The sequence below is a fragment of the Stegostoma tigrinum genome, chromosome 29 (genome assembly GCF_030684315.1).
Source record: "Stegostoma tigrinum isolate sSteTig4 chromosome 29, sSteTig4.hap1, whole genome shotgun sequence".
NCBI lineage: Eukaryota > Metazoa > Chordata > Chondrichthyes > Orectolobiformes > Stegostomatidae > Stegostoma > Stegostoma tigrinum.
In genome coordinates, this window is record NC_081382.1 from 34756192 (window position 1) to 34774139 (window position 17948).

The 17948-nt window shown below is 43.2% G+C and overlaps 1 protein-coding gene across 2 annotated transcripts in view; it reads left to right on the forward strand.

The window, feature by feature from the left end:
- The first annotated feature begins 9316 nt into the window (after window positions 1-9316).
- gpr107 (G protein-coupled receptor 107) overlaps window positions 9317-17948 on the forward strand; it is a 113084-nt gene continuing 104452 nt past the window's right edge. For both annotated transcript variants that reach the window (XM_048558914.2, XM_048558915.2), the window contains exon 1: window positions 9317-9457. In XM_048558914.2, the coding sequence (XP_048414871.1) occupies window positions 9335-9457 (123 nt within the window). In that variant the 5' untranslated portion in view covers window positions 9317-9334. The remainder of the gene's footprint in view (window positions 9458-17948) is intronic.

Consider the following 17948-nt stretch of genomic DNA (forward strand, 5'->3'; position numbering starts at 1 on the left):
TCAGAGAGGGGGATGGGGTGAGGGTTCTGGAATAAATAGGGAGAGGTGGACCGAAGATGGGGGGAGGGGACGAACTGGGGTGGTTTAGGGATGCGGTGGGGGAAGGGGAGATTTTGAAACTGGGATAGGATCCCAGGCCCCAAGATGACATTCCACATTAAGCAGAGGTTCACCTGCACATCTGCCAATGTGGTATACTGCATCCACTGTACCCGGTGTGGCTTCCTCTACATTGGGGAAACCAAGCGGAGGCTTGGGGACCGCTTTGCAGAACACCTCCGCTCAGTCCGCAACAAACAACTTCACCTCCCAGTCGCAAACCATTTCCACTCCCCCTCCCATTCTTTAGATGACATGTCCATCATGGGCCTCCTGCAGTGCCACAATGATGCCACCCAAAGGTTGCAGGAACAGCAACTCATATTCCACCTGGGAACCCTGCAGCCTAATGGTATCAATGTGGACTTCACCAGTTTCAAAATCTCCCCTTCCCCCACCGCATCCCTAAACCAACCCAGTTCGTCCCCTCCCCCCACTGCACCACACAACCAGCCCAGCTCTTCCCCTCCACCCACTGCATCCCAAAACCAGTCCAGCCTGTCTCTGCCTCCCTAACCTGTTCTTCCTCTCACCCATCCCTTCCTCCCACCCCAAGCCGCACCCCCATCTACCTACTAACCTTATCCCACCGCCTTGACCTGTCCGTCTTCCCTGGACTGACCTATCCCCTCCCTACCTCCCCACCTATACTCTCTCCACCTATCTTCTTTTCTCTCCATCTTCGGTCCGCCTCCCCCTCTCTCCCTATTTATTCCAGAACCCTCACCCCATACCCCTCTCTGATGAAGGGTCTAGGCCCGAAACGTCAGCTTTTGTGCTCCTGAGATGCTGCTTGGCCTGCTGTGTTCATCCAGCCTCACATTTTATTATCTTAGAATATGTAGATGGTTGTTTTTGACTGGTCCAGACTAGATAGTCCTCAGGCCCTTTTCCTGTTCTGAAGACCTCGATAACTAATGATTTTAACAATACCACAGAAATTTACCATGCACAAGACAAAGACAAAATAATACAAACCAAATCTAATACAATTTTTAAAATATTTCCAAACATGGCAAAAGATAATCTTGTCTATTTCCAACACCACCATTTTATACTACACAAGTTCCCTTCTCTATCACACCCATAGCTTTGACTTAACTGTTACTTTCAATTCCTGCTGTTGAGCATTTGGTAGTCTTTTCCTTGATTTTTTTCAAGTGAGTTTAAACTTATTAGGTTGAAATAACTCAGTAGAATTTTAACCAAACTCTTCCAGTCTAAATTATTCGTACAAAAAACTTTACACTGAGGTAACCTATATCCTAACAATTTTGAACTCTTTTCTCCAGTAGAACTGTTCTTACATCTAACTCATCTAGGTCTTCTGCAAACTGAAAGCTTTCCAATTTGTACTTTATTCCTCCAAAGCAATAAATAATATTTCTTGATTTTTCTAAATTGAAAGCAAGCTAGTACTTTTCAATGTTTATTCTTTTCTATCATAAAACTTGCAATGCAAACAGATTCCCATTATTGCTTCAATTCAAGATCTGCTGTCTGACACATAGTGTTTAAAAATCATGGCTCCAGAAAGACTGACAAATGAATTATTAATGTCCCCAAAATATATACAATGTGCCTCTTGTTAAATGTCAAATTCTAACATTACATTAATAAATATAAAGCATGCTTTATATTTATTAATGTAATGTTAGAATTTGGGGGGAGGGGACAACATTTGACACCTCCTATCCCATGATTCTTTTTATTATCTCAAAAATCTTCATCAGGTCACTCTTCAGCCTTCTCTATTCCCGGCCTGTTCAGTCTTCTGTAATTGTTAATTCTGGTACCATCTTTTCCTTTCTACTCCTCTGAGAATGAGTTATTGTGTGTTGTTCACTTTTTTCATGACATTAGTAAATGACAGCAACTTTTAGGAAATTATAAATCAGTAACTCCAGATCCCTTATTTCCTCTGCTCATTTAATCTCTTAAATTGTGTCACTATCCTGCCCTATATTGTTTATGTTGCATTGTATAAGTTTTTACCCAAAACATTCTCATATCTACAAGATGAAATTGTGTGGGGAGTAATGGAAAGTAAATATTAAACACGTTCTGTTGCCTGCTTACTTTGGCCATTTCACCACCGAAGTCTCCTCGTTACTCCATGTATTCTTTCATCCACCTTTCTCTTTACCATCCCTAAATTTCTCTTATGAAGCCTGCCAACTGTACTCAGGACTTTTAATTTCCCAAGATTCCAATGACTCACTTACCATTTGTCGGTCCTCTGCATGCTGATATTGTCTTCTGGTCCAAGCGGGGAGCCCTGGATAACAGATAAGAATGAGTGTCTGGCACTGTGGAGCCCGTGGACCATGTGGGCATTTGTACTCCCTTTTTAGTTACCTGAAGGATCTTCTGCTCTGTTTTTAGTTGCACTTCAGCCCCATGCTCCTGATCTTTGGGCACCCAGTAAGGACGGATGCGGGCAAGTCGGAGGATTTCCTTGTGGATCTGCTCCTTCGCCTGGCCAGGCTGGCTCTAAACAGATCAAGGCAGCGGGCCAAGGAGGGTGTCATTTCAGCTAACTGTCTGCCCCTCCTCCGTGGCTATGTTTGGGTCTGGGTGTCCTTGGAAAGGGAGCACTTGTTGTCCTCCAAAGCTCTCAATACCTTCAGGGAGAGGTGGGCACCACGGGGTATGGAGTACTTTACTTTCCCCTCCAATTCTATTTGATTTTGAATCCCTACCACTCTCCCTTCATTTTGCTTATTCACACCTGCATTGCCCTACCGGGCTTTGCTTGTTATTGGCTCTCTGGCAACATGCGTGTTTTTCCTCGTGGTGGAAATAATGAATAAAATTATTTTGCAGAATGGTGCTTTCACCAAGTCCCTGCACACTGTGGATCAGTAGTTTTGGGGTAATCAAAACAAGAACATGAGTGGCAGACATCCTGTTCACTCTGAGGGATCTGGATCAGTGCCAAGGACTGTCCACGTGTAAACAAAGGATGACTTGGTCACAGGATATCAGCCTTTGTGGAGTTATTTAAGTGGTGACGAGAGGAAAGCATGCTCCTGCATAAATTTGCACACAACTGTTATCTTTGAATTGGGTTAGGTATTTTGGCATCATGCCATTATTTGGGAAGCTTGACTCGTTCAATCCTGGTGCCAAAGACTGGGCTCTGTAAATGTAAAGAATGGATTTTTTTTTTCCAGGCAAATGATATTGGGGCAGATGAAAAGCAACAAGAAATTGTCCTGACAGCTTGTGGACCCACAACTGTTTTGGTAATCAGGAACTTAACTTTCCCTGAGGCACTAGATAGTAAAACTGATCAAGGGTTGATGGATTTAGTTAAAGAATACTATGACCCTCAGGCTCCTCTAACTTGAAGACACTGTCAGTTTTATTTGGCAATTTGAGAATCAGAGGAATCTGTGTCAGGATTTTTGATGAGGTTAAGATGACTGGCATGTGACTTTGGTTTAACCCTTAATGAGTTGCTGAGAGACTGTTTGGTCTGTGTAATTAATGATGTAACCATGCAAAAGTACCTATTAGCTGAAGCCCAACTGAACTTCAAACAGGCACAATAAATGGTTTTATAACTGGAAAATGGAGCACAAGAGTTGCAGGGTATCCCGATGGAAGTGGACACCCGCACCACTCTGACTGAGCTTGGGTAGCACCACTTGAGTGAAGGTGATTGCGTAACCTCACTCAGGATATATTCAGACAGAGGGACTCTAGGTCAGCCCACAGCAAAACCCCAAAACAAAGCCAAGCTTTGGTCAAATCGTTAAAATTTTCTTCAGGATCCAAGTCAACAAGCCATTATAGTTTCTGCCAGTATGCGGACGAGACCTAAATTGAACAGGAGAACTGATAGTCTCGTACAGGGGACAGTGCATACCCTGGAAAGCGCACCCACATCTGGTTTGGAACAGTTAAATTGCTTAGCAACATCCAAATCCAAATCAATCAAAATAAAAATCTGGTTAAATGGTCACCTGGTTCAAATGGAGGTCAATACTGATGGGGACGTTTCAGTGATTGCAAAACCAGTCTTTACCGAAATTTGCTGTGGATTCTAACCCTTAACTTTGTGCAAGACCTCTGTTAGACTGAGAACCTACAATGGGGAACCTTTACAGATTTTATATTTTATGCAGATTTAGACTTTATTGTCACGTGCTCAAGTACAAAAGTACAGGAGTACAGTGAAAAGTTTTCAACATTGCCACACACTGCCATTTGAGATACAAGTGCCTAGGTACAAAAAATTAAGAACAAAGTGGAAAGAAATATGGAATGAAGTTAAAAGTTAAACATTCCAGTCTCTCTTATAGCATAAAAAAGTCAAAAAGTAAAGAAATAAAACTAAAAATTCAATAACTGCAGTCTTTCTTAAATGCTTAGCCATGCTGGGACCACACTTCCCACAGGGCTTGATCACTTCTGTTTTGGCACGCTTTCCCCACACTGGCTTGAACTCCCCTGCTTTCAACCTCACTGCAGATATCAGAGGTAATTTTCTTCACTGCATTGGGCTCAGTCCTGGAATCCCAGACCACCAAAGTCCCAATCCAGGCTTCATCCGCACCGGGCCCTGGCCTCACCTTCGTCTGCATACCGACCATAGGTCTTGCTTTCGGTCTGCGCACTGGGCATTGGGAACTCACTGAGTCCCAGGTTGGGCCCCAACTTTGGAAATCTAACTGACTGCCAAATTCAAGCCGATGCCTCTCTCTAGAAGGTGGGCTAGTAGAAAAGAAACTAAAAATCATATTAAAACTAAAAAGAAGAAATAAAGTGAAAAAAGCAGGAAAAAGAAAAGGATAGAGGACAGCGGACAGCGTGGACAAGCCTATTGCGTCCCCATCCTGCAGAAATGCTGACCCACTTGAATCTCTGCTGTGTCTACTTGCTGCTGCTAATGCTGTCACTGTGATTGAGCTCTTCAACAAGAGGTAAGTAAAATAAGATAAAGAAAAATGAGAAAAGAGAAAAAAATGTAAGGTAGCTGGAGCAAACGAGCCCTAGGCTCAGAAACCCCAGTCCCCCACCATCTTAGTGGAACTTAATACCGATTAAAGGTTTGTACCAATATACAAGACTGCAGTTGGCGTGTTGTCAACCTGTGCAATTTTTCAGTGGATAATGGAGAACACTTTACAATGTCTACCCCATGTCACCTGGATGACATGCTAATAACAGGGAAGGCTAATAAGATGCACCTTGGAGAACTTGGACATCATACTTTTGATGTTTCTCCCTGGCTGGCATTCACCTTAGAAGGGAAAAATGTGTGTACTAGACACCCAAAATGACGACTTGAGTTACCGATGCAACAAGACCAGATGACACATGTGGGAAGAGGAAGTGAGTGTGATCAGAGATACCCAGGTTCCCACTGTACAGGAGCTTAGATCTTTCCTTGGGCTTGTGAATTATTACGGAAAGTTCATACATAACCTGACCTCCACTCTGACACTTCTGCTTCAACGCTTAAAAATGGATCAGCCTTGGAAATGCTCACATAACCAAGCCATAGTTTTCAGGGAAGTGAAATAACACTTATAATTCTCCAAGGTTTTGGCACACTATGATCCCAAGTGAGATCTGGCATTGATACTCAATGCTTCTCCAAACAGTGTCAGGATAGTACTGGCTCATAAGTGGCCCAATGGAGAGAAACAGCCAATACTATAAGTATCCAGGACTTTTGTTAGTACAGAGTATAAATACGGCCAGGTAGAGAAAGAAGGTTTGGCAGTCATATTTGGATTCAGGAAATTCCACCAATACCTTTTATAGACATAAATTTGTAATAATAACAGACCACAAACTCCTGCTAGGTCAACTTAAAGCAAACAACGCAGGACCACCCACAGCTTCTGGCTGAATTCAGCATTGGGCTGTAATACTAAATGCGTATAGTTACAAGTTGGAGCACCATCGAGGAGGTCAAGTAAGAAATACAGATGGACTGAACTGCCTCCTGCTGGTAGATACAGCACTCATGGTACTGTCATTGGAAGAGTCAGTCCTTGCTAAACTGAAACAGCTAGTGGTGATGGGGGAAACCAAATGATCGTTACAACCAGAATTGAAACTTTTTGGACCCAGAGAGACCAGATCACACTAGGGGACAGCGTATTATTGATGGGGCGTAAGAGTGATTTTCCACAGCAAAGATCGCTGCCAGGTGCTGGCTGAACTCCACCAGGGTCTTCCAGGGGTTTCCAAAATGAAGATGTTATGTCTGGTGGCCAGGATTGGTTGCAGATATAGCCATGTTGGTGGGGCAGTGCCCAGAGTGCCAACAAAGACAAAAATTACTGCCAGTACCTCCTTTTTTTATTTCAAAAATATACTTCATTCATATAAATATTCATTTATACGTATGTAGTCACAAAAGCAGTTCAGTTCTGTGTCATATCATATCAAGGAAACAAACATCGGAGTTTGACTCTATTCAAACAAACATAAGACATCTCTTACATATATAAGTTGCTATTTACTTACATTTCAGGCACTAGGAGGGTCCTATAACTGAATGGACCCCCCATTTAACTGCAGCAGAAAGACCTAAGACAGTGGTATTTCCCCACTGCACCTTGGTGGCAGCTGCCCCAAGCTTTTGTGCGTCCCTCAGCACGTAGTCCTGGACCTTGGAATGTGCCAGTTTGGAACACTCGGTTGGACTCAACTCCTTGTTCTGGAAGACCAACAAATTTCAGATAGATCAAAGAGCGTCTTTCACTGAGTTGATGGTCCTCCAGGCGCTGTTGATATTTGTCTCAGTGTGCATCATGGGGAATGGAGCACAGAGTCCTGCATCAGAGTTGCTCAGGATGAACCTCGACAAAAACTATCACCTTATTCAGAGTTTTCTACATATAGCCCCTGCAGACACAGTTCAACTTAGATCTCCAGAAGAAGTGGAAGATGGCACAGGTGACTAAAACAGCACAGCTTTGGAATGGGCCAGATCTGCACCACATACAACAAAGAGATTGCCTCACACCTGATGATCAGGTTTTTTTTGCAATGGAGAAGGAGCAGTGATCCCAAATGACCAGTTTCTGCTTTGCCTTGGCAATGCGCTTCTCCCAAGATTTTGTGTGACCTGTCCTCTCTGAACCATATTCCCAGCACCTTCAGGTAATCTGTCCTGATGGTGAAGGTGACAAAGGATCAATCAGCCCAGTTCCCAAAGAATATGGCCTCGCTCTTGCCTCAAATTACTTTGTCTCCTGAGCCCAGATCAAAATGGTTGTAGATGCTCATGAGTGTGTGCATTGACAGTGGATCCAAACTGTCATCCATGTACAGGGAGGCTTTGACTTGCAGACTTCCACTGCCTGGAACAGTCACCCCTCTCAGGTTCACATCCTTCCTGATGGGCTAAGCAAAAGGCTCTATACAACACTCAAACAAGGCAGGAGAGAATGGGCAGGCCAGCCTGACTCTGGTCCAGGCTGATGATGCATGCAACCACTCCCTGTCCTGCATGTAGGCCTTCATGTCCCTGTGGAACACAGGGTCTCAGAGATTGTCCTGCTCAGTACAGGTTTGGTCGGGATGAACCACCAATTCCCAAAGTAGACCTGACCTGATTGGCGATGACCTTAGACAGGATTTTGTAGGCTGCATTCAGCAACGAGATTGGTCACCAATTTCTAATTTCCTTCCCCTCCTCCTTCCACTTGTAGATGAGAGCGGTGAGACCCTTCCTCACATTTTTGCACATGCTACCTGACAGAAGCATACTCTCATACACCTCCATCAGTTCCTGGCCAATCAAGCTCCACTGAGTGGAATACAACTTGACTGGTAAGCTTCAAAACCTCCCCTTCCCCCACTGCATCCCAAAACCAGCCCAGTTCTTCCCCTCCCCCCACCGCATCACAAAACCAGCCCAGCTCGTCCCCTCCCCTCACTGCATCCCAAAACCAGCCTAGCTTGTCTCCGCTTCCCTAACCTGTTCTTCCTCTCACTTACACATGCGAAAAAAGATATAAAAATAAACAGGAGTTCTGCTCACTGAGAGCTGGATCAGTGTCAAGGATTTGCCATGTGTAAATAAAGGGTGACCTGGTGATGGGATACCAGCCTCTGTGGAGTTATTTCATCGTCAGCCTGCTGCTATCCCCTGAATCAATCAATTTCAAAATGGTTACCATTCTCTTGAAATTCAAACCCATCATCCTTTTAAAAATTGCTGGACCTCCCAACCTTCCCTTTCCCTCTATAAATCTGTAACATTTCATTTGTCATTTTCTGTCTTGGAATTTGTTATTGATGTCAATGTGGACATAAACCTGATCTGGTGCCAGCTCTTTGGGTCAGCTAAACGACTTGTGTCATTCCTTCACAGTTTGGTTCCTATAGATAACAAAGTGTGGAGCTGGATGAACACAGCAGGCCAAGCAGTATTTTAGGAGCACAAAAGCTGACGTTTCCAGCCTGGACCCTTCATCAGAGGGTCTGGGCCTGAAACGTCAGCTTTTGTGCTCCTAAGATGCTGCTTGGCCTGCTGTGTTCATCCAGCTCCACACTTTGTTATGTCGGATACTCCAGCATCTGCAGTTCCCATTATCTTTGGTTCCTACAGTACTGCATTTTAATGTGTACCCTGTCTTGATACTTGTCAGATTCAAGTTCTCCTTATTTACTCACCACAACCATGTGTGACTTCGAAGACTTCTATCAAATCTCCCCTTAACATTCACTGCTCGAAAGAACAATCCAGTTTCAGCAAGCTTTGTGTTAATTAAGTACGTTTACTCCTTTGTGTATATTAGTTCTTTATTTTCTGAGTTCAAATAAATTTACTCCCGACAAAAGCACCAATCTGCAGATGCTGAAATTGAAACAAAAGCTGCTCAGTAAGTCAGGCAGCATCTGTGGATAGAGATTAGTGTTTCAAACGGAGTTACCCTCTGCACCGTACGGCGCCGCTCTATGTTGACGCTGTCACAGAAGCTGCTGGAAAAGCTCAGCAGGTCTGGAAGCATCTGCGCAGGAAAAAAACCTCGAGAGTTAACGTTTCGCGTCCTCAGTTCTCAACTGCGAAAGGGTCACCGGACCCGAAACGTTAACTCTGATTTTTTTCCTTCACAGATGCTGCCAGACCTGCCGAGCTTCTCCAGCAACTTGCGGTTGTTCCGGATTTACTGCATCGCCCACAATTCTCTTGGTTCTTACGTTGACGCCGCTGCCTGTTGGCCTCTCCGCCGGTGACCTCTGATCCCGGAAGTTCATCCGGATGGTGACGTTGTCTCAAGACATGGCGGTGGCGGCAGTGATGTTTCACCGGAGCTGGACGTTTCTGCTGTGGACTTTGTTGTTAACGTCGGTTTGCGGCCGAATCCATCGCCTGATCTTGAAGGTAAAGGCTGAGTTTTGGAGGTCTGGGAAATTGTGTTTATTTTCTCCTGGAGCGGCATATGGACTAGCGGTGGGAATGGTTTTAAATGATGGATCCAGCCTGACATATGGACGATTCCCCTTCGTGGGAGGCCGCCTTTTATTGCATTTGTTTTTGTCTCCGTGGTTTAACAGCTAACTAGAGTCACGTCCTCTCCTTGTACAAGACACCCTGTGGGATACTTACTGCCTCTCATTAGAACACGTAAATATTCGATGTAGGAATTACGTTCCTTTGGATTCGTGTTACACTTGACTTTCCCCAACACCCTCCCCCTCCAAAAACCCCCGTTACGTCTTCAGTTCGGTTGCACTGATGCATATCACCTTGTTACCTACCGTAGTTGTATTCGCTATTTGAAGCCAAAGCAACGAATGCCAGATAAGCCAGTGTGTTAGTAACACAGCCAAGCTCATTCTGTCCTAATTACCAACCATGTTCATTCGCAGTACGTGTCTTTAACGCAACATATTGTTACATGTTAATAAAATGTGAGGCTGGATGAACACAGCAGGCCAAGCAGCATCTCAGGAGCACAAAAGCTGACGTTTCGGGCCTAGACCCTTCATCAGAGAGGGGGATGGAGGGAGGGAACTGGAATAAATAGGGAGAGAGGGGGAGGCGTACCGAAGATGGAGAGTAAAGAAGATAGGTGGAGAGGGTGTAGGTGGGGAGGTAGGGAGGGGATAGGTCAGTCCAGGGAAGACGGACAGGTCAAGGAGGTGGGATGAGGTTAGTAGGTAGCTGGGGGTGCGGCTTGGGGTGGGAGGAAGGGATGGGTGAGAGGAAGAACCGGTTAGGGAGGCAGAGACAGGTTGGACTGGTTTTGGGATGCAGTGGGTGGGGGGGAAGAGCTGGGCTGGTTGTGTGGTGCAGTGGGGGGAGGGGATGAACTGGGCTGGTTGAGGGATGCAGTGGGGGAAGGGGAGATTTTGAAACTGGTGAAGTCCACATTGATACCATATGGCTGCAGGGTTCCCAGGCGGAATATGAGTTGCTGTTCCTGCAACCTTCGGGTGGCATCATTGTGGCAGTGCAGGAGGCCCATGATGGACATGTCATCAAGAGAATGGGAGGGGGAGTGGAAATGGTTTGCGACTGGGAGGTGCAGTTGTTTGTTGCGAACTGAGCGGAGGTGTTCTGCAAAGCGGTCCACTGCATCCACTGTACCCGGTGCGGCTTTCTCTACATTGGGGAAACCAAGCGGAGGCTTGGGGACCGCTTTGCAGAACACCTCCGCTCGGTTCGCAATAAACAACTGCACCTCCCGGTCGCGAACCATTTTAACTCCCCCCTCCCATTCCTTAGACGACATGTCCATCATGGACCTCCTGCAGTGCCACAATGATGCCACCCGAAGGTTGCAGGAACAGCAACTCATATTCCTCTTGGGAACCCTGCAGCCCAATGGTATCATTGTGGACTTCACATGCTTCAGAATCTCCCCCTCCCCCACTGTATCCCAAAACCAGCCCAGCTCGTCCCCGCCTCCCTAACCTGTTCTTCCTCTCACCTATCCCCTCCTCCCACCTCAAGCCGCACCTCCATTTCCCACCTACTAACCTCATCCCGCCTCCTTGACCTGCCCGTCCTTCCTGGACTGACCTATCCCCTCCCCACCTATACTGTCCCCTCCACCTATCTTCTCCTCTATCCATCTTCAGTCCGCCTCCCCCTGTCTCCCTATGTATTTCAGAACTCTCTCCTTCCCCCTCTCTGATGAAGGGTCAAGGCCCGAAACGTCAGCTTTTGTGCTCCTGAGATGCTGCTTGGCCTGCTGTGTTCCTCCAGCTTCACACTTTGTTACAGTGAAAATAAAATCAGTCTTTGAAATTGGCAACTGTAAATAGTCATGTACAAATATCCTTGGGCACAATGAAATGCAATCTTGTTCTTTTCAGGTTAGGTGCCAGACATAACATTTGCTTGATATGGTTATTTAAAAGTAAAGCTGATAAATAAGCACTAGATTCATGAAAAAGCCATTTTGTAGGAAAAAGTTAACTGTACAATAGTGTGGATCACATTGAATATTGGTAGGAATAAATAATGATTTTTACTTTATAATTGCCTAAAAATGAGCCTCTAAATATTTTAATATGTTAACATCTGATTTAGCAAATAAACAAAAGGACTTTAAATTCTCGTATTCACTGTAGGATTTAAGTGAATTGTATTAGAACATAGAACATTACAGCACAGTACAGGCCCTTCGGCTCTCGATGTTGTGCCGACCTGTCATACTGATCTCAAGCCCATCTAACCTACACTATTCCATGTACGTCCATATGCTTATCCAATGACGACTTAAATGTACCTAAAGTTGGCGAATCTACAACCGTTGCAGGCAAAGCGTTCCATTCCCTTACTACTGAGTAAAAAAACTACCTCTGACATCTGTCCTATATCTTTCACCCCTCAATTTAAAGCTATGTCCCCTCATGCTCGCCGTCACCATCGTAGGAAAAAGGCTCTCCCTATCCACCCTATCTAACCCTCTGATTATTTTATATGTTTCAATTAAGAAACCCCTCAACCTTCTTCTCTCTAACGAAAACAGCCTCAAGTCTCTCAGCCTTTCCTCGTAAGACCTTCCCTCCATACCAGGCAACATCCTAGTAAATCTCCTCTGCACCCTTTCCAAAGCTTCCACATCCTCCTTATAATGCAGTGACCAGAACTGTACACAATACTCCAAGTGCGGCTGCACCACAGTTTTGTACAGCTTCACCATAACCTCTTGGTTCCGGAACTCGATTCCTCTATTAATAAAAATGGTGGTGGCTATGTCAAATCAGTTTGAAAATCTGGCACATTTTAAAGGACACTTGTAGTTTGCCAAAAAGCAAATGCTTCTGACCCCAATTTCTCACCGAACGTATTTAGGACAACAAAGAATAAGGAAAAACACATATTGTATTATGAATATGTTCCACACTGTTCAATCTATCAAGAGCAAATAATTCATTGCTATGTCAAAACTGCACTGAAGAATTTTTTTTTTCCTGTATTAGTCAAAATGCTTCGCTCAATTGACCTGAACAGTCAGTGCACATTTGTATTGGCAACATCAGACCTGCCCCCCTCGACAGAAGTTGGCTGAATTTATTTTACGCAAGTCAAGAACTGTGGTTATTTCCTGCCAACTTTATATCCTGATTTTATCCTTTAATCATAATTCCATTTTAAGCAGATAAACATTACAACTGCCCTGAATGCCTCTTAAGGGTAAGTTTGAAAAGTTTCTACCGAGGTGCAAAGCCACCTCCAGAGGCAATCTTATGTTGTAAAACTTGGAGTGGTCTGCCTCATTAGCTGTGCATTGCATTTTCAAGTGCATGATTTCAGTGTCAAGATTGGAACTGCTCGACATGCAAGCTCAGATCTCATGAACATTAAACACTCACTAACATTAAATTCTGTGGTAAATTAAGCGAGAAATGCTACCCACAGCTTTTATAACATACAGTCCTCACTCACTTTACCACAAATTTAGTAACCGCTGTTTGAGAAAGTATTAGTTTCACATGGATTCCAACATTTATTCTCTTGTACATGGACTGCATTATACTGTTTCGTATTTAATTTTAGAAATTTTCTATGCAAATCTCCAGCATGCAGAGAAATGCTTTGCTGCTGGAGATGAGTCTATTCCTTTGAGATCACACAGATACAGTACTATTTACTATATTTGTTGGTACATTATCAACTTCAACTGTGTAGAACTGTCAACATGCATATAATTTGTTGTTCCAAACTTTTTCTTTGACTTCAAGGAACGTGTTGAATTGGAATTGTTGGTGTGGAGAGCTGGTGTTGAAGGGCTTTTCCCACTGTTAGTGTGATGCAAAAGAATTTGAGGAGCCAAGAGAATCGCGAAAACAAATTGTATTTGCGTAACCCTTTAAATAAGAAAATTCCCATGTGCTGAACAGAAGTGTGAGGAAAGAAAATGGATATCGAATGATGCTGAGAGATGACTAAAAGTAGGTAAAAGAGATGGAGATTCAGGAATGTTGTAACGTTGAAGAGAGGGGTTGCAGGGGAACGAGGGACAAAATTTCAGAATGTGATGGCAACAGAAAGCAAGTTTAGTAGTGACGAAGTAAGGGACGGGATAGTATACAGAAAATGGACTTAGAACAATTAAGTTGGAATAATAGGCATAAATGAGGTAAGAGATGGAAAGAGTAGGGCATTGTTGGGACAAGATACTAGGAGACTGCAAGTCCTTTAATTTGTGTGTAAATTAAATATTTGGAATAATTGAGGAATGCCTTTCTGTATATTCCAATTTTTGCAAGAAAACGTTCTGAAGTTGATTAAACTAGATAGTAATCAAACTGACTGCAAAGAAATATTGTGTTTTTCCCATTATTCAAATAACATAGCTCATGCTATGTCAGAACTTGCAACTTCGTTCTGTTTAAAAGACATTGAGAGAGTTTTACCATGTTAATAATAGACTTCTGTTGCACAAATATTTGTGCAAGATAGGACCAGCTGACCGACCAAATCTTGTCCCAGGCCATGATGGCCACCCTTCCTCCAATCTATTCCTGCGCACCGGTAAACAACTAAAAAAGGCAAAAACAGGAGAAAAAATAGACACGGATAATATAATTGTCTGGGAAATTCAACTGCCATCCACTGAGGTAATTTAAAATCAGTCTAGGACGTTATATGCGGCTAGTGTTGCCTACAAAGACTTTCATCACTTATATGTTGGGATTTCTGTTCCATCCAGAACCAGTCCAATTCCTCATTGTGATCCAGAATCAATGCCCAACATACCAGCAAGAGTTGCATTCAACAGGGCCCCTACTCTCTGGGAGGGGAAACACCTAACATCTGGTGTCAATAAATGTGGAGCTGGAAAGCACAGCCTGTCTGACAGCATCTGAGGAGCCCTGATGAAGGGTTTTGGTCCAAAACATTGACTTCCCTGGTCCTCAGATGCTGTCTGACTGGCTGTGCTTCGCCACCTCCACATTTATTGACCTTAGCTTCCAGCATCTACAGTACTTACAGTCTCCAAATCGCTGAAAATCTTACATCAGCCATGGTGGGATTTGAACCCGGAACCCCCGAACATTACCTGGATCTCTGGATTAACAGTCAAGCGGTAATACTAGTAAGCTGTTGTCTCCCCTTTAAATATTTCCCAATATTTAAATTGCTTCAGAAATGTTGCATTTCCTTCCCTTCGTTAAACAACTCTTCTTCAATGTTGCCACAATCCCTTTTGAAAAGGGGATGCCTTAATTGTCAGGTGCCTTTTCAAACTCTATAAGCATCACGCCCATCATTTAACCAATTGACATAATGATATGATGTTTAGAATTTATGAAAAATCTTTGGCTCCTCTTTAATTAACTTTTTGATCTTTAAAAATATTAATTATATCCTGTATTATGGCTTTAAAAAGCCTAAAACTGAATCTAGACGAACTTCTGTTCTTTCCTTCATGAGAAGGAATGCTATATTTGATGTGCATCAAATTACAATTAAAAGTTAATGAAATATTTGAACAGTATTAGCCAGATGATGTATTTGGAGGCCAGCCACGTTGATCATTTTGAGGGAAAGAATTGGCAAGTGAATAACAAAGAGAGAGCCCTTTTAACTGTGAGACTGCTGACTAAATATTTCTTCCTTTCTGAAATATATCTCCAAAATTAAATGTTTTACCTTCCTTTGTTGACAATGAGGAACGTGTAACACACATTCCATATGAATTGGAAATTGAGTACATCTTAGTTCCATGTTGCTGTCATTCCTCTACCCATTCCCAAAAAAGGTTAATCAACTTACTCATCTAACTCATTGAGAATAAGTGCATTTAGGATTGGATGGTATATTCTGATGCTGCTGTGTGTCAGTGGCACAGGCAGTGAATGTTGAGGATGTTAAATAGGGTGTCAGTGAAGCAGGCTGCTTTTTCATGGTGGTGTTGAGCTTTTTGAATATTGTTGGAACTGCACTTATCCAGGAATGCCCTATTTTGTAGCCCTCTCGCAGCTCTAAGTCACTGCAGTAAATAAATTAGTTGACTCATTTGATTTATTGAATTTTACAGTGCAGAGTGAGATCATTCAACCCATGTTTGTTGGATCTATGGAAAATCTGTCCTCCAATTCCCTTTAAACTTTTTCAAAACATCAAATACTAATTCACTGTCCTTTTAAACTACAATAGATTTTTCTTTTATGTCTCTTGTAAAATTTGAAGTTTTATTTCTGAGCTATGATCCCAGCACTGACTACTGGGTTATTCTTTTCTTTGTGAGATAAGGGTATCACTGGCTAGGCCAGCATTTGTTGCCCATCCCTAATTCCCCAGAGGGCAGTTAAGGATCAACCACATTTCTGTGGGTCTGGAGTCAAGTGTAGGCCAGACCACGTAAGGATGACAGTTTCCTCCCCTGGAGGATTTTGTGAACCAGATGTTTTTCTGACAATTGGCAATGGGGTTATAGTCATCATTAGATTCTTAATTCCAGGTATTTTATTGAATTCACATTCAACCATCTGCAGTGGTGGGATTCAAACCCGGGTCTCCAGAACATTATCTTGGTCTCTGGATTAACAGTTCAGTGATAATACAGCTAGGTCATTGCCTTCTCTAATGAGGCCAGACCAAGTGAGGATGGCTGTTTTCCTTCTTAAAGAACACTCGTGAACCAGCTGTGTTCTTATGACAGTTGACAGTAGAATCATGGTTATCTATTGTTCGTTCTCATAAAAACACACTTGGTTCACTAGTGTTCTTTAAGAAGGAAAACCGCCATCCTCACTTGGTCTGGCCTCATTAGAGAAGACAATAGCCTAGCCGCGTATTCACTGGACTGTTAATCCAGACTACAAAGGGAAATTCCACCTGTATATGAAAACTCAAAGCCACTAAACAACTGCATGTAAAATTCAAGATTCACATGTTTATTTTCAGAAATTCTGAATTATGGACCTCCTTATCCCCCTCTTTTTTTCCTTTTCTCAGACGATCCCCAGACTGTTGGGTATTTTCCATATTATTCAATCTTAGATTTTACAGTTTTCAGCTTTGTTCATGAAGTACTTTGGGTTTGCAAATTAATAAATGTCTTCAAGTACAGCCAGTTTACCAGAGGCTTTTGGCAAAAATGGAACTTTAGCTGAAATACATTTTGGATGTTGTGCTCTGATCTTTGGTACGTTATGCAGCTTCCAAAGATTTGTAACCACAAGTACTTCACAAGCTGGACAACTTTAATTGCTTTCACCAGATATTTGTCCATCTGATTTTGTTCCAGTTTAGCTAGAATAATATAGAAATTTCATGCCTGTCATCAGACTGTGACATATCTTGTGAGTTATTTCTTTCTCAACCAAGAATTTGTAAATTCGTCATGCCTCCCAGTTGCTCTCTGTTGTGACCCCAGCTGATTGTAGTGCTGGACAGTTAGATCCCAGATTGAAGCCTGTCTTGATAAACTGAGTTTTATTCTCTTTTTCTTAATTGTGAAGGTTAGCTACTGCAAAAGAGGCGACTACTGTCAAGTGTCAAAAGGACATTAAACTTTATTACAGCAAAGGAAAATGATGCAAAGTATACAATACTAAACAAGAATGATTGGAATGATCTTCATTTCATTGAAATTCATTTTAGCAGTACTCTCATACAAGTTCTATCCTTAGTGAAGGTTATCCCCTTTTTCCATGCTAAAATTACTTGCTCAGCTGGCTTGGCTGTAATTATTTCCTTTTAACAAGTTGATGCGCGTTATCTGTAGGCTAACTCTGCTCACTCTGATTTAATAGGGGTTCCCAAAATTCTTCAACAGCTCCGTCGAACGTCTTCCATTCTAACATACTGCACAAGTTTTCCATTCCTGAAACATTCTTCTCACTGTCGTCTTCGCAATTCACGAAATCTCCCCAGTCCTAACTGCTTGAAGACTGCCCATAAAAGGTGTTGCAGAGATAGTAGGAACTGCCGATGCTGGAGACTCTGAGATAACATGGTGTGAAGTTGGATGAACACAGCAGGTCGAGCTGCATCAGAGGAGCAGGAAAGTTTGACATTTTGGGTCGACACCTTTCTTCAGAAATATGGGAAGCGAAGGGGATTCTGAAATAAATAGGGAGACGGATAGAAGATGGATAAAGGAGAAGGTAGGGTGAGAGGAGACAGACAGGTCAAAGAGACTGGTTTAGAGCCAATTAAGGTGAATGTAGGTGGGGAGTTAGGGAGGGGATGGGTCAGTCCAGGGAGGATGGACAGGTCAAGGAGGTGGGATGAGGTTAGTAGGTAGGAGATGGGGTGGTGCTTGAGGTGGGAGGAATGATTAGGGAGGCGGGGACTAGCTGGGCTGATTTTGGGATATGGTCGGGGGAGGGGAGATTTTGAAGCTTGTGAAGTCCACATTGATACCTTGGGCTGCAGGGTTCCCAAGCGAAATATGAGGTACTGT